Source organism: Zootermopsis nevadensis, unplaced genomic scaffold (assembly GCF_977971745.1).
Source record: "Zootermopsis nevadensis isolate Lab colony 2312 unplaced genomic scaffold, Znev_1.0 Znev_ptg000030l, whole genome shotgun sequence".
Classification (NCBI taxonomy): domain Eukaryota; kingdom Metazoa; phylum Arthropoda; class Insecta; order Blattodea; family Termopsidae; genus Zootermopsis; species Zootermopsis nevadensis.
Genome location: NW_028259162.1, coordinates 10341680 through 10367435, shown reverse-complemented (window position 1 = coordinate 10367435; position 25756 = coordinate 10341680). Strand labels below are relative to the sequence as shown.

At 37.5% G+C, this 25756-nt stretch overlaps 2 protein-coding genes across 25 annotated transcripts in view; both read right to left on the bottom strand.

The window, feature by feature from the left end:
* Nucleotides 1–7141, bottom strand: part of LOC110827201 (cubilin) — a 94268-nt gene extending 87127 nt beyond the window's left edge. For all 7 annotated transcript variants that reach the window (XM_022058637.2, XM_022058638.2, XM_022058640.2 and 4 more), the window contains exon 1: nucleotides 2313–7141. The gene's annotated coding sequence lies outside the window, so the exon portion shown is untranslated. The remainder of the gene's footprint in view (nucleotides 1–2312) is intronic.
* Nucleotides 7142–7278: 137 nt separating this feature from the next.
* Syp (synaptotagmin binding cytoplasmic RNA interacting protein) overlaps nucleotides 7279–25756 on the bottom strand; it is a 31242-nt gene continuing 12764 nt past the window's right edge. For 4 of the 18 annotated variants that reach the window (XM_087358962.1, XM_087358955.1, XM_087358956.1 and 1 more), the window contains exons 8-13: nucleotides 22383–22532; nucleotides 21963–22233; nucleotides 15162–15310; nucleotides 13447–13512; nucleotides 12799–12961; nucleotides 7279–9291 (exon numbers count right to left, since the gene is read on the bottom strand). In XM_087358962.1, coding sequence (XP_087215088.1) covers nucleotides 9095–9291; nucleotides 12799–12961; nucleotides 13447–13512; nucleotides 15162–15310; nucleotides 21963–22233; nucleotides 22383–22532 — 996 coding nt within the window. In that variant the 3' untranslated portion in view covers nucleotides 7279–9094. The remainder of the gene's footprint in view (nucleotides 9292–12798; nucleotides 12962–13446; nucleotides 13513–15161; nucleotides 15311–21962; nucleotides 22234–22382; nucleotides 22533–25756) is intronic. The other 14 variants (XM_087358957.1, XM_087358958.1, XM_087358959.1 and 11 more) reach the window with 14 other exon arrangements.

The following is a 25756-nucleotide window of genomic DNA, read 5'->3' as shown; positions in this document are numbered from 1 at the left end:
GTTGTGTGAGTGCATCAGTTCATGACGTATGTAATTCATTACTGTTATTGTCTTATGTCTAGTTGGTACTAATTTTTAAGTTAAGTACTTTAGGTTAGATGGTTTTGTAATCTTATGAGTTGTTTTATTTTGAGTGTGATGTGTTGCTTTGTTGTGTCTTATTGTATTGTTGTATCTCATTGTTCTGTTGTGTCTTGTTGTTTTTGTTGTGTCTTATGTTTTTTCTGTGTCTTATTTTAGAACCACTGCCACCGGGTAAAAACCCATTTGCAGTCAATAATAAATATTAATAATAATAAAAGATAATACAAAATAAACATCGCTTTCAGTTATTTCGAAAGCCGAAAGACTTATGTGCACTGGGCATAAAATGTTTCGTTTCTCTCTACAAATTCCATCATCTTTATTTAAAAGAATATTTAAGTTCCATGGCATACGTGACACCAAAATCAAGTGTCACTACCTGATATGGCATCGTGTGTCTGCAACTAAATCAAACATGAGCGTGTGTGCCTATGTGAGTTGTAAATATATGATTTCGAAAGCAGAGGCATGAATTGAAACATACGAACAAAGACTCGAAATGCGTTGTTTGCATCTTGTATAAGTGAGTGTGTGACGTTTGGATGAAGTACAATAAGAGATCTAAGTCTTGCACAGATTCCTCTGATAACATTCGTAAGTTAACAGGTTGTTTAATTACCACGTGTTCAGAATATCACCCAGCCAAGTGTGATGATAAAATCCAACAGAACCAAATTCCAAGTTTCAGTTATATCTAGATGCATTCACTACAGTTGTACAATGTAGCTCATGAATTAGCGCTCTGGGCACGCGTGCAGATAGTCATAAGATCAAATCTCACTGGGGAGCATTTTTTTATAACTGCTTGCAATTTCAAACATATTACAGAATGTTATTTGGCCTAAAATTATTAGGATTTATCGTTGTTGTTGTTGTTATTATTATTATTATGATAATCACAGTTACGTTTATTAAGATGGCTGTCTTCTGAGATGTTGGGCCGTGTAATCGGCTAGACACTGATCGACGTTTCAGAGGTGCCTTGTTGATGGAGCAGCAAGCACATCTGAAACGTCGGTCAGTATCTTCATAAACAATGTGATTCTACAACATTAGACTATTCTTAAGATATATGGGTTATGTTTATGAATAGAAAGGATTATATACTATCGCAATTTTTGAAAAATTATTCTTAAAAGTTGTACACGACTATTTAATAAATCGCCTGCTAGCTCTAAGATTACGCCTACATTTAAAATAAATACAAATTAGCAAGTTTATATTCACAGATAAGCATCCTGTTGTCTTTATCTAATTACACGACAAAATAACATATTTCACTCACACCCACAAAACCTTGCAACATTAAAAAGTCAAACAATACATAGGCCTACTCTTGCATCATACGCTAATTAACAATTTTTACGGCTGTGTGTTATACCTCTCTAAAGAGTCCATATATTCTTAAGTTAACCACATGCACATTTTACACTAAAACTCTAGAATAAGTCAATAATGAAGATTATATTCAATTCAGAACACAGTAGTAGTCCAATAATAAGGTTCTCACGGAAATTTTATATTTAGCCTATAAACTCTTCTGACAGTAATTCCATCTGCCAGCTACGATCTTACAGGAAGCCATTACAGTGGTGCGCATCACATGATTTGTTTATAAGCTTGGTCAAATATGGCATGATGCTTAAACCTGCTCAGACTAGACTGGAAATATGAGAAGAGTTTGACTGCACGGTTGGATACACAAACAGATTTGGCGCAAGTTTATTATTTTCGTGACCCAATGACGAGAAACAGCTTTTACAAATCTGTACTGGTGGTCTTCGTCAGTGTTTATCGGTTAAACAGCAGTATCCAAAGATATGTGTCAAGTGACTAGTACTGTCTTTTCCGGGACACAATTTTTAACAAGCGTGTTTTGTAGCTTCAGTGGGAGGAAAAACTGGTATCTAAAACAAGGCCATTGTATAAAACTGCCTAGTTTAATGCAAGCCACGCCCCTTGATGCAATTTACACAGAACCACAAGCAATAAAGTTGTCTTGATTGAAATTTGGCAATTTCACGTTACTTTTCCCACTCTTCGGGATATGGCAGGAATTATTTTTTTGCCGGGTACGAAATTTTTTTTTTTCTGTAGACAATACAAAATGAAAGAAAAGTGGTACATAATGTATGCAGACAGCGCCCATGTATCCATCCGTACCGGCTGGTAGAATAGATGAATGAAGAGACAGTGTTGCACTGCTACAAAGATAGCTGGAGACTCACCTTCGAGGAAACGATATTATGATGGCAGCCATGTTTCCTATTCCCTAGCAGCAACCTGGCACACGTGAAGAATAAAAAGAAGTATCCACGCACTTGAACTATACACACACACACGCCAAATAAATCCATGCGTGTTGACGTCAGGACACGCGACGAATTAGCAACGCGTCCATAACGTCTTGGCGCCCCGCCCCGTCCTGATTATTACCTGCCCGACATCGCTAGATGGACACACTGCACTCATAAGAACGTCCGACTTAACCGACTATTCTAGTCGGAATGGGAGCGGCCGGGTCAGAGCAGGCTCAGCATGGGCGAGCCCATTGTGACGTCTGGCATGGCGGGATGGGGTGGGAAACAGGGGGTGGAGCTGCAACCCGCAACACATACCAACGGCGTATCCCCACCCCTCACAAATGATAAGAACAAAACAAAGTACAGTAGCGCGATATTACTGCAATGGTTTGCATCTGTCAACATGAAATATATCAACAATGACAAATGCAAATCTGAAGTGCCATAACATCCCATCTGAATTACTGAAATTTTGTTTTTTACGCTTGAAATTAAAATATTTATCATAAAAGGAACACTTCGATTAGAAAGTTCATGCCAAAAGACACAAAACTGCCATGTGACTATGAATCTGTTTTGCAGCCTGCTTTCATTGGTGCAAGATAGGCGAAAATGTAGGACCACATCAAACCTGTCGAAAGACTGATGACAAACAAAAAAATGAGGCACCCAGACGGCAGTGTAGTCAATAGGCATGCCAAGATCACTGTTGAACAGATACCAAACAAACCCATTCCCAAATATTTGCTACAGGTAACATACTGTAATACACAAGGATAATATTCCTAAGAATAACAGTGAAAATGACATACAAATACACGTTACATAAACCACATTTTCAACTATGTCAAAGTAACACAATGCTGACAGTACAGTTTTCAATTCTTACCATTCCAATAATGATCACATAAAAAAACTTTAATATGGAAACTGAACTGAAGGTGATTTTAACATGAAATTAAACAAATTATTCGACTGTGACATGAATCATACCAAAACTAAATATCAATCGGAGTTTCTGTTGCAACTGTCACATCCACAATTACTGACCATAAACTGTGAATGCCAGACCACAAATTTAATTGCAGTTACACTCATATTTAAGGCACATATCTCTGAAGACAGGCTTCAGACCTCCAAAGAGTCTACTATCAACAATACAGTGAACATAAATAACCTGATCAGCCAGCAACAAATAAATACATTCCCAACAGGCTCGTAGATGTGAGACAGCACAGCTTGACGCGCAATCAGTTTATTTACAGAATGTAAAAAATAATCTGAAACAAAAGCTCCCTAAGGCACACAAAATTAGTGTTTTATCTGTTTATGCCACGCATAACTTCATCATATGAAGACTTCATAAACTCCTACAATTTTGTAGGACAGGGACACATGAATTCCATACAGTTTTGTCACTCAGCTACAGAATCTGAACTTAAACTTCTAAATATTTTAAGTCTCAACATGTCCAGTCAACCTGTATCATCATATTTCAAACAGGCCAATAATAAAAGACTATACACAACATGTGATAGTTCTTCGGACACCACCCTCAAGCAGCCCCTGCTTCCAGTCACTCCAACAGCTACCTGAACTTGACAGCAACCACTTGGTTAATTACCATCCTCAGATCATAGTCAAGGGCCTATCAGTCCCTATAACACACCTGCCAACATTACATCTCAAAATAAATAAACTATTACTTTGAACATCTAGTCCTAACCATTCATGCCTGTGAAACATTGTACACCTGGGTGAATGTTGTTTCCATAAAAGAAACAATGTAGAGAATCAGCACAAAATAGCTTTACAATTTACAATGCCTGTAACAGTATTTGTATCACTTAAAATTGGTAAAAGGTATATTCATTTATGGGTATCAAATTAAAGTTTGGCCTTTGTCAATTGTGGTACATCACATGCTGCCACCCAAAGCACAAAGCAAAAAAATGACTTTACCAACACTTGGCAAGTGTAGTGTTTTTTGTTTACAAAACCAAATATTCCATGGTAAGGACATTTCATACACATTACACCAAAGAACCATCTAGCTAGTTGTCAATTTGTGTCTTGCATAGTCATATTGTTGAGACAAAAAAGAAAAAGAGCCAGGTGCAAGTGAAGAAACAGTGTAGAGAGCAAGGATGTGCTTCTCTTGAGTGCCCAAATTTTCATGCAGTGTGCCAGAGTTCTTTTAGTCAGTTCCCAGGTCAGTGGGCTGGTAAAGGCACATGAACTGCATGGCTTCCTTGACAACCAGACCCAAGTGTCTCAACCACCTTTAGCAACGTAAATCAATGTGATCAAGATTACTGAAACCATAAAAAATGAAACGCCCAAGTTGCTAAACAGTGTATGGAAAGATTACTGATGGCATATGGTGCATTAGAGTCACCACATTTAAATGTTGTGACCACTGAAATTTAATGTTCCTGGTCATATAAAGATGTTAAGTAAATTACTATGTTTTGCATTAGATTTCTAAGCCTTGCTAACCCTATATAGAAATCTACTAATGATGGCAACTTTCACATCTTTTATTTAATACTAATATGAAACCAGCACGTAATGGTATGAGAAAGCTCACAACTTTTGAGTTTCATTCAACACTGCATTTTACCATACAATTTTCTTCTTGATATTTGTGTCCCGTATCAGTCAGTCAAACTGCATATACACATCTTGTTTCAACCTCACATAGAGAATAAACCAAAATTATACTTTATATACTACTGATGTTATCAACTGATCAGTTTGATAAATATTAAATTTACTATGTCAGTCATATTTACAATAACCAAATAGTTGATAACTGTTCATTAGGTTTGTGCTGCAATTGTGTGCAGGTAAATAGAATTATATGAATAGATGTACGACTATGCCAATGTTCCATACAGTCAATATATATTCAGTCTATACATGCACAAACTCAGGTTAGCAAATCAAACCATTACATCAAGTCTTGGGAGTCCACCTTTTCTGACATGAACATTACCAAAACTGTTTGTAAAAAAATTCAAAATAGTCTTTTTGTCTGACAGTGATGGTATTATGTTCATCGTCAAGCTCATATGGCAGTGAACAATGACGGCAATGAAGATCCTCCACTGGACTTCATATGGAATGAACAGAATTACAGGGATAAAGGTTATAAAGTCCCTTTACTTACGCACCATGCTGTGAATACAAAGGGAGAAGACATACAGTATTCATGCATCAGCCTCAGCATCAAACAGGAATCAAAATCAGCTACACCAGTGGTATTCAACCTGGGGTACGCAAAGACATCTTATGGGGTACGTGAAATTTAAAAATACATATATATTTTATTATAAACACTGAATAATCAGTAATGTAATTTATTTTAGATGTAATTATAAACTATATATCACTTAAATTATACACCAACAGCTTTGAGGGTACAAAGTTGAAGAGAAAGTATATCTCGGGGTACACGACCAAAAAAGGTTGAATACCACTGAGCTACAATAACCAATTGCAATAATCTATCGATATCTACTGCATAAAAGGCTGGGTGGGCCACTGAGCCAGTCCAAAGTATGAGAAAAATTTCTCAAAATAAATTCTACATGTGGTTTAGACATTAAAACAGAACCAAAGATAATAAATTATTTCAGATCAACTCCAAAGTTCAAGTGGTCGGTCACCTGTCAAATATTTGTTCATGAAAGCCAGGACTACATTTATGGGTCAAAGCTAATGAATATCATCCAGAAACCTGAATGGAAGGTCATATTTATCCAGTTTACCTCACCGGGCTTCACACTAGTGAGACAGATTAGCAACTTCTTGCATTTCTCCAAAAATGTTCAACCTGGACAGCAATTTCAAGAAACTTTTCCAATAGACTTGTCAGTACCAGAGCCCCAATGTTATAACAGGGCCCACTGTCCACAAATAAAACAATATTCTCCACTCAAATCAGTTTCAGGCTAAAGATGCACTCATGCAGTACCTAATTGGCCATTAATGGAGTTCCTTGTTCACATGCTTGATATCCAACTAGCCCAAACTAAACTAAATGATAGCCATTGTATTCTGGCTAGGTAACAGTCTGGTTGGACATTTTAACTCTGCATTTCTACCATGACTGTTTTTAAGAAGTGAACCCAAAGAATGATTCTCTCAAGCCTGGTTTCTGTTACATCAAATGTCATAAGAATTAAAAATTTCAACTTACCACATTCACATAAACTCAAATTGTGACAAACAGGCAAGACAAAATATATGCCCACTTGTGTGCTGCATTGTATGATTTGTAAGTCAATTAAAGTCTTTACCATGTGGAAACATACAGATATATGGTACAAGAAATTGCTTCACCTGATACAAAATAAGTTTTGAATTGTGTTAATTTACATAGGAAACACAAGCAAAACTTGACTACACAAAATGTCAGGTTGGCACCTGCTACAACACAGTGTCTCTCATTGGCCCATAGGTCTGAAAAGAAATTCTATCAGCTGACAAGAAACCTGGATCACAAGATACATACCTTGCTTGGTACAACTGCTACAGAGTACAAAATAAGTCTTACTGAACAAAAAACAGTAGGCCGACACAAGTCACATATCTCAATGAACTGCATAATCATAATGAAATACCTGCCAAGAAAGCCAGAATTCTGTAGGACTGAACTGAGACCACCAAACAAAAGTGAAGAGGTGGATGGAGCCCCAAGGACAAAGAAATACTGATGAGGCAAACTGGTCCAATTTCAAATCAGAGAAGATGTGAAATAATTTGTTTTAAATACTTAAGGTAGGGGGTGCATGCAAAAAATACCTGCTCCTCCATAACCAAATCTTGCTATTCTTTAAACACATGCTGTTGAAAGGTAATGAAAGGAAAATCCACTAGCTTGCAATACTGATTCACATACAACTGTTTATTGTGACATGTTAAATTCAATACATCGGGTCATTTACAAAAATCTGGACATATTCATTCAAAACGTCTGGCCCGGAAAAAAGAATAATCTGTCAACAGTGTTTTAAATTCATATTTTCAACCTACATCACACTAGTTAATTAACAGCAGTTATCAAATGTGAAAAAAATGGAGCTAAATTGAAAACCAAGCAAAGCACATGTGGAATAAAAAATGGACAATGTAACTTGTAAAGGAACAAGAGTTTAAGACATAAAAAATGCTGAAGTTATGGAGCTAATCTCACGGTTGCAAAAAAAATGGCAAGTGAGCACACTCCTCAGAATTTACTGCTAAAATATTCACATCACAATGTTTCACATAGCAGCAGGAATACAATATATATTTATATATATTTAAAAAAATTCACCTGGACCAAGAGTAACATACCCTTGATTCAAGTTGCATAGGACATGACCACTCCATATGAGCATGAACAAACCCTTCTATGGTCACAATAATGTTCTTGGGGTGTAGCAAGTTTCCAAAATAGTTACTTTCTTCATGCTACAATCATGACTTCCAACATCAACCATCACAATAAATACCAATTATTAATTAGATCTTACCTTTTAGCATAAAATGATTGCTATACCACCAAGAACATGTTTAAACTAATCCATCATTTCACATACAAATACCAGAGCTTTATTTGCTCACTAGCCAAAAAAACCCACTCTTTATAATAATCCAGTGATTTGTCATATATAGCACTTATTTAAAAAAAGAACTGTAAACGGTATGGAAAAAACTTCAGCCTACTTTGCACACTTCAGATAAACTGTAATTTATTGGTGAGTACATTCTACATTAATTTAAAGATGTTTAAAAAACATAAAACAAAACTAAAAATGAAAGGTTTCTCAATGTTTAGAAAAACCCAAGTCTACCTTGAACCAAAATTTAAACACATATCCCAAGAGTCCAGTAACCATGCCTTGCTTGCTTCAAAGGTCAAAATGGGGTGAAATAAAAAACAAGGGGCCCACCCATTATAGTGGGAATTAGATACTGCAGCTGGTGATTTAGAACTTCCCCCGTAAGATGTAATGTCTCCAGAACTAGGGGGGTTTGATGGGGGAACTGATAAAAAACTTAACCAAGGAATATACTGATCCTATAACAAAAGAAATAGCCATGCAGACAAATACATATAACCCATGGAACCAGTTGGATAATCTTTAGACCAAATGCCTGATTGCATAACAGATTTGCTTCTTTCTGTAACCAAATTGCAAGGAGTTTGGTTATGGAATTTTGAAGGTTGTGCTAGAAAGACTTCTAAGGACAACAATGCTTGTGCAAAAACAGTCAATAGGTCACAAGCAATCAATCAACAAAGAAAGGGAACAAATCGATTAATCAAAAACAAAAGGGAGACCATGTTTAGCTGTAATGTACAAGTGGGTTTTTGTAATGATTTCTGAGCAACAATCACTATCTTCTTTTCTTTCACTCAATGTCACCAAACAAGACCAAGAAAGTCAGAAGGAATAAATCTCTCTCACTTTCCTGGGCCCATTCGAAAACCCGGACACCACATTAAACAAACGAAACTGTCTCTGTACAACATTATCACTTTATTCAGATGACTTATCAGCCTTTAAAAGTGAAAGGGCTCATTGGATGAATGGTCATTTTTACCCCTCCCATCCACTTCTAACTCAGCATCTGGTTAGTTAAGTCCACACGGCTCCTCACAATGGGCCCGGGCCCAAGTGTTCCAACAAGCCTAGCAAACCACCCACTGGCATTTAGCTCCAGGACTGGTATGTATCCTGGTACCACTGCTGGTCCCCGCCCGAATTGTAGCCGCCGCCATTCATGCCTGCCAGCCCATACGCATTGCCCAGCGGCTGTTGGGCGAGGGGCTGATTCCCCCAGCTGCTCTGGTAGCGACGTTTAGATTCCCCCTGGTTCTGGTGACCCCCGTCAAACTTGCGCTTACCTGCTGTAAACACAGGACACACACACGTGAACCATTAGTCAAACCAATCCCACCACCAACCTCTCCTAGTAAATTACTACAAATACTATCAACTTATGACACACAATATAATATTCTTAATGGTCACCATTAAGCAAAATTCTAGCACAAATACAGTTACAGATTTATGCATTCTCAAAGTTTAAAATGACAGAAGTTGTCATATCCAGCATCCCAAACAAATGCACACCTACCATGCAATTTTACATCCATGTTAGAGAACATCCTAGTATAATTTCTTCTTCATGACAGTATCTGCACTTACCATATAGATGTTAGTAGCAAGCAAGTGGATGTTTTGGAGCAACTATTTATGCCGTAAAATGGACACACACCTTAAAAAACTTTATTAAACTAAGTCCACTTCCCACAAGATCTATGGACTGAAAACCAATTAAAACCACACTGAACCAAGCCACACCAATTTTTGAACATTTCCACACAACACTTTAATGTTTGACTCCACAATCATCAAACACACACATGAATACATTCAACCCTACACAGTTTCTTCCATTCAGACCCCCTATTTCTTCACACTGCAAAATACAGCCAAACCAAACATATGTATATGTAAAAATGCACTTACATGCATAACAAATGAACAAGGACAAGTCACTTTTTATAACAGGTAAGAGCGTTCATGACAAATGTGAAATAGAAAAATTTTGTTTTTAACAAACCCTCTTAAAGGATAGTACCAGACTCCAATATTTTAAAATGGTCTGAATGGTAACCACAATCACACAGACTCAGTAATATCTCTTCCATGCACCTGTAAATGTGCATTCACAGAATCATTAAGAAACAAAAACACAATTTCACGTAACAGGGACTTTGAGCCTTGTTAACATACACCAACAATTAAAATGTCACTTCACAATTTTCATCATATTAAAACACAGTATTTGTGAACTAGAATAGAAACCTGTCCACTCACATATATTTCAAAATACAGCTAACTTTACTGTAGAACAGAGTTAAACACTTTGAGAATGAACAGTTTAGGTAAAAATGAACATACTGTGCATCAGCAAAAATTCAGTCTTCCAATATCAGAATGAATATTTGTTCACACTTGCAATTTCCTCACATATTTTTAAGTGAATGACAGTTTTTACATCAGCCCAACCATTCACCAGAAGCTTAACTTTAATCAACCATGCACCACGTTCACACCATTAACTGTAAACCATGGAGTTGAAGTCTGTCCAGCAGTCTTGTAGGATAGGAATTGAATGTTAAAAGTTAAAAGTTCAAATCGCTAATATCAGAGCTATTCTTGTAGCCTTCTCTCTCATTACTGTTCTGCTGACTGGTAAATTTTGATAATACACTGCTTCAAACTACTGTAATACATTCTTCACACTTCATCACGTGGAGAAGCGTAAGTGTCCATTAACTTATTTCACTTGTATCTGCTTTTCAGTTCTACTCAAATCACACACTTAATTTTTCATTATGCTGCAGAAAGATGACAGTGCAATATCAAATTTGCACACAATTTCTATTGCTGGGATGTTTCAGCCCCCCCCCCCCCCACTTCATGGACACTTTTAATTGTAATCACATGCTTCTTCATTTCCATGGCCATAATTACCAAGGATTTTAAGAAAATAGTAAGAAACAGTAATGACAAAATTTACTACCATGCACAATTACTCAGCCACCTTAGCTTAGAATCAGTGCAATTATAATGCCAGTAACAGCACGTATTTAGTGCATGTTCAATTACACATCACTTGCCAAATATTATGGCTGTGTGGAAAGAATTCCCAGATCAAACATAAACATAAACTGTTATCGCCACTAAGGTTCTCTGTAAGATTGAACATTTCTTATACAGAATGCAGGGCATCCACTAAACTAAAATTAACAAACATGTAAAACAATATTGTTTATATTGGTCTTCCGCTGGTACAAAAAAATCATGACAGAATTTCACTAAATGCAGGGACACTAAACTGAGATTTTACCGTATTAGATTACGATTTGCAGGGCAGCAGCACTTGGTCTACTTCTAGAGAAAAGATCACATTTCTTTCAGACTCCATCTGAACATCAATGCACCATACATTGTGTGATTTACATTAAAATTAGAAACCAAACTTCAGCATAAAAAATTACTTTAAATACTGACCAAAAAGCAAGGTAACCAACTGAACTCACAAGCATCTGAAATCTCCCCACCCCACATAACATTAAAGTGGGCACACATATACCTCAAAAGCTATCAATTTGTATGCAAAGGGGCAGTTTCCACAGTTACTACGGTTCAAACACAGTTTAGTTTTCCCATACACAATATAAAAACTAATTAATTGTAACACTTCCATAGCAACACTCCTCTCCTTACCTGAAGAGTTCACTGACAAAAAATATCAAGGGCACAACATGACTACAGCCAATGTTATGACTGTACATGATAACTTCATAAATGTAAAACATGACCTCCCCAAAACAAAAATCATGCAACAAAACTTCCAACACGCTCAGGAAAGCAGTCCACGAAAGGAAAAAAAAAAAAGACTAGTGATGGGACAGTCAACTATTGTACGGTCATTATCATGCACAGTGCCCATTTCAGGCCCCTTCACAAACTGTATAATTCTGATAAGCGACACAACCTCAATTATGCAACGTATTTCCATAAAAGTAACTCAAATACCAAACTGATCAGTTATAACATCAAAAGGGTTAACAGAATACTTACCAAAATAAGGGCCATAAAAGCACGTGAGTAAAACCTATAACTCGTTACACAGTGCCAAATGCAAAGTAACCATCTTTTTGAATGTGAACTGAAAATGCAACTGTAACAATGAACCCTAATAAATGACTCTGCACCTATGTACACCACCCAAGGAAAACTAAATATAACAGGTTTCCTCAAAATAAGTTATTAACATTCACAATGTTCTTGTTCAATGGCATTCATAACCTATATACTCCAAATGCAAGACAACTGTGAACTACACCTATCTCTACAGAATTGGACATAATGTCCACTCAAACCCCCCACCCCCCAATATCCAGAACATAGATAATTGCACTATCAAATTCATAACAATGCTGTCCTGGTAAACCACATGACACAGTAAATTTTCATTCACAAGTCAGTCTTCCCACGTTATTCTGTTGGTCCATACTTGGCAAGTGTTCTATTCTCATCCCACCGTCAATTTAAATTTGCCCTTCAAAAACAGTCATGGAAAACAGATTTTCATATACACATGTGTTTCTCAATTACATTCACAAAAACTTCTTCCACTCAATTTTATCAGTTTGAGCAACATGCACATTTCACCAATGCAGCAATATCAAAACTTCCCCTGACCCATTTAGACCAAAACATCCTTAAACTACCTCAATCATTAATCACCACCTGTGCATATTACAAACCTGGTTGCAAGGTTGTATCGCTTTTCCTACATGCTAAAGAGGTGAGTGAAAGGAGGTGAAGATACAGACCATCCTCACCTGGTAAACTTCCCTTGGCGCGGGCCCCCCCACGCGCGGGTGCTCGACCCCCCCCACGGGCCGCGGAGGCTGCGGTGCGTGCCCCCCTGGCTCCCCCACGGGCTGGGGGCCCACCGGCCCGGCCACGCGCCACCACTCCACGCCCACGACCAGCCTGACCAAACAACATATCGCACATCATTAGAAAACACAGCCCACCCAAAAATTTTTGTTGCAGTATAAATAAATGGCAACTCCCTGCAACAGGGCTGCCCACAGTTATAAAAAATAACAGTTGCAAAATGTAGTCCAACCGTTATTTCAAGATTGAAGAATCCTAAATAAATTAATATTAGAATCCATTCCAGCCTACCAAAAAGAGCCAATGAAAATTGTTTACATACTGAAATGGATTATAAATATATACATCACATTATGAAAACTAACTTACTCCCCAGTCCATAACTGCACATTCCTGGAATCCAATTTAAATAATCTTGTTTGAACCAAAATTTCACATTTCAATAAATCATAAGTCTTGAAAAGCAATAACTGCTATTAAAAAAAAGATCATAAGACAAACTGAAGTCAATTAGAATCCAAGAACAAGCAATCCATGAAGTGGAAAGTTTTGAGTAGGCGGGAATTACAAGCACAAACCTGAATCCCACCGCTCATGCTGTAGTTTGGGGAGCCTGCTTCCATGAACCCAACTTCTTCTGCATCCTAAGTGCCCAAGAGTTAAGACACGTTGTGAATAAAAAACATGTTTCTCCTAAAATCTTCATCAATATAAATATCATATTGAAGTAAACAGCTACTTATAACAGCTTGACAAACAGCAGTTGAATGCCAACTGCTAACAAACTGAAAACAAGAACTACATCAATGATGAAATGAGGAGCAAAAATCAGTATTTTCCTTGCCCATCAAATACTACCAACATATACCAAGAACAAATTGCATCTCTGTACGTAAGTATCATTACTCGGAACTACAATTCAATTGTGTTTAACATTAAGCCCATACTTCAAAACCCTCAAGCACACTGTAATAATATGGTATGTGTTGCTGGCATTTGGCTAAAATCAAACTCTTATACTGTTTGTAACTTATTTAAGAGCACAGAGCAGGGTTATCCAAAACGAGCAATTTGCATATGGTTGGGATGGTTGGGTGAGGAAGCCAAAGCATCTACTTGCGCCCAGCTAAAAGCATTAAGCTTCTAAAAAGCGGCCACAGAAAGCAGGAAACACAGAAACTAAAGCCTGAAGCGAGAGAAATATCTTGTAGGAGAGTAGCCTTCAAATACTATTCAAATATCAAGTTTCCATGATTAAAGTAACTTTGACCTAACCTTTCCTCATAACATACTAAGAGCAAATAAAGAAGTTCAAACACCAAATACACCCTCGTATGGAAGTTCCACATTTCACAGTGGAAACTCAATAAAATTTCTGGTCTAACTAAAGCTGTCACCATACAATGTAAATAAATTCCACCCCAAGAACAAAAATGCAAATATAGTTCACTGTTATGATTAAACAATCCTGCCCCCACATTAAACACAAATCCATCAACAATTGTTTCCAACTGATGTTTGTAGTATGTTGGACATCTTTGTATGCAGTGTAGAAAAAAGTTTTATTTCCAAACAGTGAGGAAAAGTTAGTCGCTGATGTGATACAAGACTTGTGCTCAGCTGATGTCTCGGTTCCCTCCCCCATTTTTTGGATAACCCTGCAACTAGACAGCAAAAAAAAAAGAAGACATTATCATATCTGAGCCAATACAGGCACACACACATACCACGAGTACATTTCCTAGTAATTTTACGACACTTTTGAGCCACAAATTACCTTTTCCCGGCTAATTATCTGGAAAGAAAATTTTGATAGGCCTGTATCAATGGCTCAGATATGATAAGCTATTTGAAAGTGGCAACGCGCTCTGCAGAAACGGAATATTCTGTTAACCAATGTAATAAGTCAGTAACCATAAATGTCAGTTAGTATTGTCACAATGACCATGCAAAGGAAAAAATCCTTCATTAAAAGAAACAAATTGTAATTTCTTCACCATAACTAAATATGATTATCCTACGCAGTAACAGAATTAAGTATTACAATGCAGAGGTTCATCACGCACAGATGCCTGATCTCATCAAATCAAGCATTATTGTCTCAAAACTTTGCATGGCCATGACCTACATAGTAGAAACCATTTGGCTTAATTCGAATGGGACATCTAGTTCACGAGTAAGGTCTTCAATTTTTGCAAGTTGGGCTTCTGAACGCAGTGCCACAATCAAACAAGTAAACGTACGAATGAACGAAAAAGACGACTTGGAATTTTAATAAAGTCGATCGACCCACCGGCTGAGGCTGCCTGCCCCTCCCTCTGGCAGGTGGTGGAGGCGGCGGATAATCGAAATAGTAATCCTCGTAACGATAATAGTCATCGTAATATGGATCACTGTAGCCACCTCGATAATCCCCATACCCGTAATAGTCGTAATCATAATCTATAAAACACACAACAAACACCCAATTTTAGCAGCCACGAAATCCAATCAAAAACTATCTTTGTTTCGGAAATCGTTTGAATGGAAAACAAAAAGGCATGCCGGGAAAAGAGAAAAGTAAATTAAAAATTTCAGGCCAGAAAATAAACACTAGCTACGTGTATATAATTTTGTCTCTCAATGTACATCAATGTCACGACCAAAGAGACTTCCATAAAATACTATGCTTAATAAAATTACAAAAAGAATTAAACTATAACACAGTCAACGAAGTGTGTTCTACCACCACAATACACTACACCAATCTCAAACACAGAACAAGAGGAGGTGACAATAACACCAGTTAAGTTTAAAATACTACTTACCTTTCCAAAATGGCACAGTGCAATGAAACTTCCAAGTATAAATAACTTTCTAAACTTGTGAAATTTTGTAATACAAGTACAAGTGTCCCCAAACTAATTCATGTGCAGTTCAGATACAATGGTAGTTTCAATGCTCTCTCATGGGAAATAAAGACATCATTAATAACACATCACCTTAAAAATACAGTACAAATGAAAGCAGCAAAAACTTCATGATGCTAAAAAAATCTCCTACAAGGATTTCTGGTTTCCAATACACCATGCAAAATAAAGAACTTAAGAACTTTACTGAAAGAGTATCTCCTGCAGCATTAATAGTAAAGAATTGAATGCAACGTGCAGTAAATATTAAGGGACATATATAACACCCTGCAGAGTGAAATGCAAACTAATGATAAGTTCTTGCAAGTGCTTGGAATCTTTTATGCAAGCCATGAATTTGCAGAATTAAACTTTCTAAAACTTGTATGTAACAAAACAGCACGTATGTATTAATGTTATAAACTGAAAGAATACCTATCAAATCAAAGCAATAATTTAGTTCCAAGCAGCCCACAGGAAATAATCACTCATTAACATGCAAATAAACATCTGCAATACAGTAAATTCCTTCACTGTCCCTACAAAAACGTATAAAACTGTGTGACACATGAAAGAAACATTTCCAAAGTGATGTTACACATCACTTCAACATATATCTGAATAAACTTCCCAGTACAATTTCACATGTTCACTTCCAAATCAAGACACAGCTGTTTAATGTATGTACGTACTCCAGTAAATTACATTAATTTAATGTGACCCTGTAACAAGCAGAGTAATAATAAATAAAGGAATTTCTACATTAACCTGTTAACAGTTTCCACTATCACAAACTATAACAGTCAATGTGGAGCACAGAAGGCAAATTCTTCAAAAGAGGGTTAAAAGAGAATTCAATATAAATTATAAACGTAAGGGCGCAAAGAAAAAATACTAGTTCTCACTTTGAACACCTGCATCACAATGTATGGCCATGCTACCAGACATACCAGAGAGTTATATTTGAATTCATACCACTGTACTTGACAAAAATCTATAAAAAAATCAGTAAACTTGTACAGTGCTATGAAGACTGACTGACATCAGTATTAGAAAGATTGCATGCACAAAAATTTATTACATTTATTGTACAAAATGAATAATAGTTGCTTAGTGTCCAGTGACTGTCAAAATACTTCAGGATCCTATTCCTCAGGTCTTTCCCAGTCAGAAATATACATGAATGAGCCCAATTCTCAACAGCTATGGCACTATGGATAGAAATAAAAGATTTAAACGACAGAAGAATTACAGAGATGTACTTCCACCAATGGGCACACAACATTTCAGTCAACACATGATAGAGTACCCAAATAAATGAATACCAGACTGATGGACTGGTTGTCTGCAGAACTGGCTATTCCAGTCACTGGACCTTACTCTACTAAATTTCCACATATGGGATTACACAAGAAAACATGCTGTATGAACACAAAGTAAACTGAATAGGTAAATTGCAGCATCAAATCTTTGATGCTGCGAGATGCATGAATAACCACTGCGCCACACAAGGTTCAAATCATCTGGAATTCCAAGCATCAGCAGCTCCATAACCGGCAACATTTGAACCCACGTTCACAAAAACATTTTTGACTGGGAATGAATGACCTCAGGAATAAGATCATGAAGTACTGATAATTTTACTGGACACCTTGCATATTTCAGCTGTGTCCTTGTAGACACAATGTTTTCTGAAAGGAAGCATTTTGATGAGAAGTTAAAATTATGGGCCACCAAATAATACCCGATTATCTTGTCACATTCAATGATGAACAAAGTTCACACTGAGGTTCAGAAATGTTTACTACTGTTCCCTAACTTTAATGCTTTGCAATACATTACAGTCAGTGTGCACATGGAGAAAAAGAGAGCTGCTGTAATTATATGGAAAATTCTGAGAAGTTTCTAATATTTCACGCAAATTTCTCAAGCTTCAAGTGATGTTGCTCACCAACCATGTCTATAATTCTGAAATAACCTTATTATGTGAAGTATGCTAATCATCTTAAATACATTAACATGATCACCTGCATCAAACTTCACAAATCAACGGATTATGCAACACCATCACTTTCTACTGCTCACAAGAAAATAGGTAAAGGTCAAGGGGTTGCTGCCTCAATTCTGCATGATGCCATAAAGGCATACAGGAAGGGTTATGGGGACAAAATTCAATGCATATAAGTTTGCCCTAGGTGTAGTTCCATGCTCTGGGCATGTTACAGAGGTGAAAGGACCATCCACATACAGATAAGAACCTGGATGTGTCCACAGGCCTACCTGCATGTCCTGGCAACCCTCCCCAAAAATCCTGCTTGGAACCAGATTCTACCTCATCCAACACATTCCCAGTCACTTAAATTCAGCTATCCAAGTTCACTACAAATATCAATGCAAAAATTGAAGTATTGCTCTTCAATGAAGATAAACAGATAAATGAACACACTGCATGAAAACTTGGCAAGCCACCTAGGTACAACTGAACACAAAACTGCTTTAAAAAATAAAGCTGACAGTACAGATTATACAACTGCGACAATGAAAAATATTTGGCGGCGTTTCAAGACATTGCTGAATCTATTACAGTGAAACCTCGATGCATCGTTTTCGGCGGGGGTGGGAAATAAAAACGATGAATGCGGGAAAACGATAGATGCGGGAAAGCATTAAAAATTTAAAAAAAACAATGTTTCTCTTTCAAAGTTACTTCTTTTTACCAAAAAAGTCTTTAATGGACAACTGGTTTGTCGAAACTTTACGTTTTAGGCCAAACAGAGCACTTTCCACGTTCAAAATGTTTTCTTCGTCACGTTCACTAATATTATGCGCATAAAAGAACGACTTCACTTTTGCCAATGCAGCGTGTGCTTCGGCAAAGTTCGGGCTCGCATTCGTCGTTTCTCCCTCTTCCTCAACCTTCGCGGACTATAACAGGAAAAATGGAAGTACTATTACTGCCGAACTCAACGAAACGTAGCTGTAGAAGACACGATATGAATCAGAAGAATGAAAAAGTTTCGCTCGCCTTTCCTTTGTACTTATAATAAAAGCATTTGTGAAGAAATTCACACTGCACATGCCATCTGGCATCGCTGGAACGAAATATGAGTGCACCCAAATTAAAATCGTAAAATTTCTGACAATGGGCACCGCCATTCACTCCAACTATCACCCTTGCACCGCTGACCCCTCATTCCAAAAGAATCTGTGCTGGTTGGGCGACATAACAGGTTACCGCTACTGTATATTCCAAAAACATTGTGCGTCTTTCGGTATTAATTTATCTCAAAACCCAGCATTTTAAATTCTCAGAAACGATCATTGCGGGAAAATTGTGGGCCGGGACTAAGATTTTTGAACGATCAATGCGATAAAACGATAGTTCGAGGAACGATAGAAGCGGGAAAATGTAACATTATTTTATATGGGATGTATCCGGGACCGGAGAAAACGGACGATGCATCCGGGAAAACGATAGTTCCGGGAACGATGGATAGAGGTTTCACTGTAATACGTTACAGGAATAGCACAGATTCATTTTTGTAGGGTATTTTAATTCGTATTGAGATTTTAAGGGGCAGGGCCTTTTCAGTTGGAGAAGCAAGTGATAAACGCATGTGCTCTCTCTCTCTCTCTCTCTCTATATATATATATATATATATATATATATAGACTTGCCAGGAAGAAGAGGTTTGGACTGGAGAGCCAGATCATCTTTGCTTTAGGACTAAATCGCTTACCATCGAGATGAAGTACAGTATCATCTAAAAGGACATGTTCACTGACCACTGGAAACAGAAATATTGCCAAAAGGGTCATGAGTGACTACTACTGAGGAGTCAAGTACTATCAAGTAACTGAAGTGATACCAGTGACTGAAAAGCCATGACAACAGACCACATTGTTCACAAAAGAAGTACTGTCAGTGCAAACCTATAAGAGAAAAGACAGGAGTTGACAATCACTAGAAGTACCTGAGTAGTAGTTGGAAAGGGACTGCTCAACAATGATAGAAGAATTTCAGTGGGATAAATACAAAGCACACTGCTTGCATGAGGCCAAACCCCAATGCGACTAAAGACATTTAACAAACAACCAAGTATCACCAAGATTTACAGCAGTAAATTCTGTACATACTAATTCACTCAGTAGTACCATGGGTAATGTTTGGGGGATAAAATCAAGGCATGTATTGAGTTCTGGAATTCCACTCACCAGCATGTGGTGAAGTGGAGCATAGACACAACTATGCATGTAGTGATAGTGATCAAATGGCAGAACATAATTCAGTCCTTGTGAAACAATGCTAAAAATTGTTTGCACCTGGCATTCACACTATGTTCCAAACTGGTGAATACAAGTAGGATGACCACAGGAATAAATCTAGTCTCCTGGTGAAAGTTTTACCTTTTTAAAGACCTGCTGAAGAGAATGAAAATTATAAGTTCTACTGTGGGACCTATTACAGCAGAAGCTACATGAAAAAACCTGGCATAATGAAGCTAACACATTCAGAAATGAAGAAACAATGTGAAAAAGCAAAGTATCATTAAAATTAAGGGAGGTCTACTAACTACAGGACACACAGTTAATCATTAGACTGGATCCCACAGCTGACACGGCACACTTCTCGCACAGACCCGCGACAGTAACCAAACACCCACAGCCCATTTTTCCACTGCAGTTTAACTTACCTTATTTTATTGAAGAACCTCAAAGTGACAATCTGCTTCTAAGCACACCTCACATTGTGAAAATATGTTCCCAGATGTCAAAGTTGCAGTATGAGAATAGCAGATATTTCACACCTAATATTTTCTATAAGTTCTTCCAAAGAGTGCAGATTGTTCACAAACTTTTTCTTTCAGGATGCTCCAAAGACATCTCAAGGATTTAAACTAGATGACCGCAATGACCACAAACCTCAACTTATAACTCGTTCACCGAAGACTTCACGTCTCACATACCGCCCAGAATTGTTTCATAAAAAACACAGGTACAATTATCCTCTGTGCACTAATTGCACACCAAACCCAAACTGAAAACATGCAATGGCAATTCATGAAAAGTACAAGGATCTTCTGTTCTCCAGCAAGTTATTTTAGCAGTTTACATAACCAACGCGAACCATGCCTCAGCAGAATAAAATGCAAGTTCTGGGTCAAGAAGTCCATTGAATATTGATTCCTGAAACCACCTACAGTATCGAATTCTTGCTTCACAATCTTGAGGCAAAATGCTATGTATGACTCTAGTCTTTCAAGACTGTAACTGTAACTTTGAACTAGTGTGAGCTGTACTTTTTGCCAATGCAGAGGTTAAAAGACTACTTCTTCAACCTTGCTTCTAAATCGAGCCCCGATGTGAAGATTTTCTTCAGCCAGTACGCCTTTCTTGAGATTTCTTTGTCCAGCACTAATCCCACAGACAGTCAACTGATACAATATTATAAACTGCTGCTTTACATGGCACTGTACTGTCAAGATATTACCTACAAGACTTCCAACAGCATTTCCTGCATGAAGACTGCTGTACAACTGTATCATATAAGAATAATTTCTGTTCAACACTACTCTCCGTTTTCAAACTCTGTATTTCACAACGCAAACTTAATTTATACGTATCTCAAAGACCATGCTAAATATGCGGCGCTATCAAGATATGCAACCATCGAGTGACAAAGATGTTTCAGCAGTGGGCATGCATGAGCAAACAATTTTCTAGCCGGCCAGTCCAAGGACAAAAGGGGTTCCCTGTATACTAGCATGAAAATGTATTCCATATTTGCAATATCTGCTCAACTAATGAGAAAGACTCTATCAATAATTGTGTAGCATCCACACAATATGCCAACATGTAGCAATGCAGATAAAACCTAGCAAATTTTACCAGAAAATGTGGACCTCAAACAAGCCCAGAAAATACAGAAAACGTATCGCAGCTCGATGATTGTATTCAGTATTCTATCTAAACAAAGCAATAAAATATTTCCAGTATGAAGAGGGTTCATGATATAAAGTATATAAAAGATTAAGACTGAAATCCTTCTCACAGAAGTAAAGCTGCCAAAAGGATAATTCTCATTAAGAATCCACATATACCCAAAAAAAACCACTTGTTTTAATACCTGTTACAAGCTTTTTGACACACAGAAAACAACATATACAATGTGCATGTATGTATCAAGAAATAGTTCATGAACTTACCATAGTCTCCACGTCCCATGGGCCCTCGCATAGATCCACCAGCACTTGCACCTCTGGGCCCTGCTCCCCCAGGACCCCTCACTGGCATTGAGCTTGGTAACATGCTCGGGTGAGATGGTGAACAGCCACCTCTAACTTGCATCATCTGCATCATCCTCCTCTCCCTAGCACGAAGCATTTCCTCTTTCTTTTTCTTGTCAGAAGGTGGTTTTGCCAGTGAAACTTCAATTGCAGAACCACCCATCTCTTTACCATTGAGTTCACTCATAGCCTAGAGAAAATTAAAATAGATTTGTGGATTTCACTTCAGCATCAAACATTAAATTACTTCCAAAACAAATGTACAAGATCTTGTATAACTCTAGCGCAACAATTTAAAAATTACGGAACAGTAAATAACTTATGCAATAATATACACACCGTCATTGCATTGTCTCTATCTTCAAAGTGAATAAATGCATAGTCCTTTATCTTCTTAACCCTCTCTACTTTTCCAAAAGCTTCAAATGATTCTTTTAACTTCTCTTCTGAACAGTCTTGGGTAAGATTCCTTACGTACAGCACTTTCACCTATAAAGAGAAAAAATTTAAGTATCCAGAATATACAGTAATAATCTAAACTTCAAAAAGTGTGGTTCACAACACACTTACTGTCAATCTAATCCCAAACAGGTGTGCAAATATATCAGTTAGAATAACACTAACTATACCCAAAATTAAATTAAAAACTAAGAATGAATATGGGCACTATCACCACTATGTAAACATAAATTATAGGCAACAGAAAACCAGCCCACAATACTCAAAAATGAAAAAATTGGATAAATCAGTTTAACAAGACTGGAAAAGTAAAGGACAAATATAAAGTAATTGCTGTGGACATTATAGTACAAACACATCAATTCCCCAAACTGCCTCACAAATTTGTGTAAAAACAATACATCTAGCTTCACAGTTTCAATCCATTCCGAGTATATCACTATCTATAAAGTTGGTCATAAAAGAACACATTTCAACACAGAAGATCCACACTGTCATGGGAAGGAAATTGCAGCAAAAACAAATATATTCACAAAATTAAATTTTATATCAGTAACATACACAAACAAAAATATACTGTATTTCTTTGTGTATAAGATGCGGTGCCCATCTTCAAGGTTGAGTCTGATAGTGAATGACTAAAACCACCAATATGTCAGTCTTGGCAGTTCACCCTCCTTATTGGAATGTTACGATGGTTGAATCATGTTGTGTGGTCACTCCCCTGACTTGGGTACGGTACCATGCCACTTAACCGGGAGTACAATCTTGTCCCAATGGCAGGCAAGAAAGGAAAACACATCATATTCTAGTAAAAGTGACATGAGAGGAGTGACCACACAACCTGACTCCACCGTCTAAGTTATTTTGCATGCCAATAAGGAAAGAGCACTGCCAAGACCAGCTGATATCAGCTATTTTAGTCCTCAAACTTACCAAGAAGATGGGTATAAAGCTAGTCTTTGGAATGTTAGCATTTCACTTAACACTGACATGACCAATTGCCCAGGAACATTGTACAGTAAAACCCCTCTAGTTGGACACCCCTATATCCTGGACACCTGTATATTGGACATTTTTAATTGGAACTGGCGAATATCCTATAATTTTACATGTCCACAATACCCTATATATTGGACACCCCTTCATCCTGGAACTTGGTCACCCCTTTTTTTGCAAGTTGGACAGATGCATGCATGCAATTAGCTTCAATGCTTTTATGGGAAACGTTTACAGTTAGTATTTTGAATTTCTGACTGATGAATGCCGTCTACCTGAAGATTAGCTTATGGTTGGGGTGTGAGACATTGAGCATATCAATGGAATGCAGTGAAAGTGTGTTATTCTTTTGTTGAACCCTTCACTGGACTACAGTACCTATTGCTGGTACAGTTTTAACTTTGTCAGTACAGTACAATCCCACTATAACGCGGGTCGTGGGGGACAGGGGTAAACCCGCGTTACTACAGGAGTGCATCAGAAAGATTGGTACAAGTACTGGACGTACTGAACAGTACGTACAGTATTGATAGACAATCGCCATTTAAGAGTATACATACTTATTTGACTATGTTACAATTGATTTTTACAGAAAAAGTAATAAATAATTTATTTGGCTTGCATTTTAATATAGTTTGAGTTCTGTGTGAAGGATAATTGATGAACTTTTCTTTTTTTGTTGCACTGTGGGGGACATGAGGTACCCGCGGTATAGCGAACCACGTTATAGAGGGGTTGTACTGTACTGTGCTTGCAACTGAGTTAAACAGTGTTAACAGAAAATACAGTAGTTAGATTATGTAAGTAAATAGATTACATTGTCGGTAAACGTAAAGTATTGGTGCCCTTCCCTTTGAGCTTATCCATGCAAGTTTAATTTAGTGAAAACAAAATTTGTAAAAATTTAATTTACTCTTTTGATTTTTCTTATCATAATACTCTACAATTACCTCATTGTCATTACAACACAATTTGAAAGGATGATTTTCTCCTTTCCCTCTATCCTGGACACCTCTGTAAATTGGACACGTTATCGTGGAACCGCAAGTGTCCAAGTTAGAGTGGTTTTACTGTATATAACAAGGTTTTGGATGTAGATGGACTGTATACAGTTAGGTCAGAGGTCAGCAACCTTTTATGGGATAAAAAGTTTTGGTCACCCAGTTATACATGTCAGTCTTCCATTTTCCTTCTTCCCATGCCTGATTCCACACCTTCATTTCTGAACATGACTGTAGTCTATTAGTGTTACAACAAACTAATAAGTGGCTCTCAGCCAGTTAACACACAGCATGCGCTGTGGTAGCACTGTAATTACATACCAAGCACTTGAATGAAGAATAGCTCAGGAGACTTTGAATAGGTTGTGATGGAATGTATAGCAAAGAAATTCCAAAGGTGCTGAATACTAAACCTCTACGTAACAAACCCAGACTTATTTCATTATGACCTTGCAGATATATAATAAATTCCAAGTATTTTTTTCCCATAAAGAAAAACAGTGGAAGTAATTTTCTAACAGTTATTGTGGCTGTTATTAATAAAGAACCACATTATGTACTTATGGTTTCAGACCCCTAGATTAGGTTAAGGGCAGTGAAGCAGACATAGATCTATCACAGCCATGAGATGGCAAGGGGTGACAAAAATAGACCAAGCCAATACACAGATCCCCACTTAATGGTACCTACACCTTGTAGTGGTGGTGGGGCTTGAGTACCTCAGTGATCCCAAGAGCTATGCTGGCAGTAGCATAGCTACTGGTAGGGCCTCTCTAGCCAGATTGGTCGACGGGGAGAGGTCAGACTAAGACAGGTACCCTGGTCCTCCATGTTGGGGGTTGGTTGCACCGTAAAAAGGAAGATGTTTCAAAACCTCAATCAAAGCCTCGGACAGACAGTCCTAACAGGCAGCGGAGGATAGGATCGAATGGAAAACGAGAATTGAGGAGGCCATAGACCGAATACAGACCGGAGAGCCATAGAAGAATAATAGACAGATACTTTCCTGTGCCTAGCTCTTACTGGCCCAGAATGGACTATGTATGTATCCCTCCCTCCCTTAATCCCATGGTTTTGATTTATTGTCTGTGTACAATGATCCAATCCTCCCCTAACCCTACACAATGCATCAACATCCCAATCAACAATGATGACAAAAAAAACATTCCTCTTTAACCCTGGAATACAGCTTTAGAATGACACAATAATCTAGCACACAGCAAGAATGTATGGAATGCTAGAATTACATGAAAT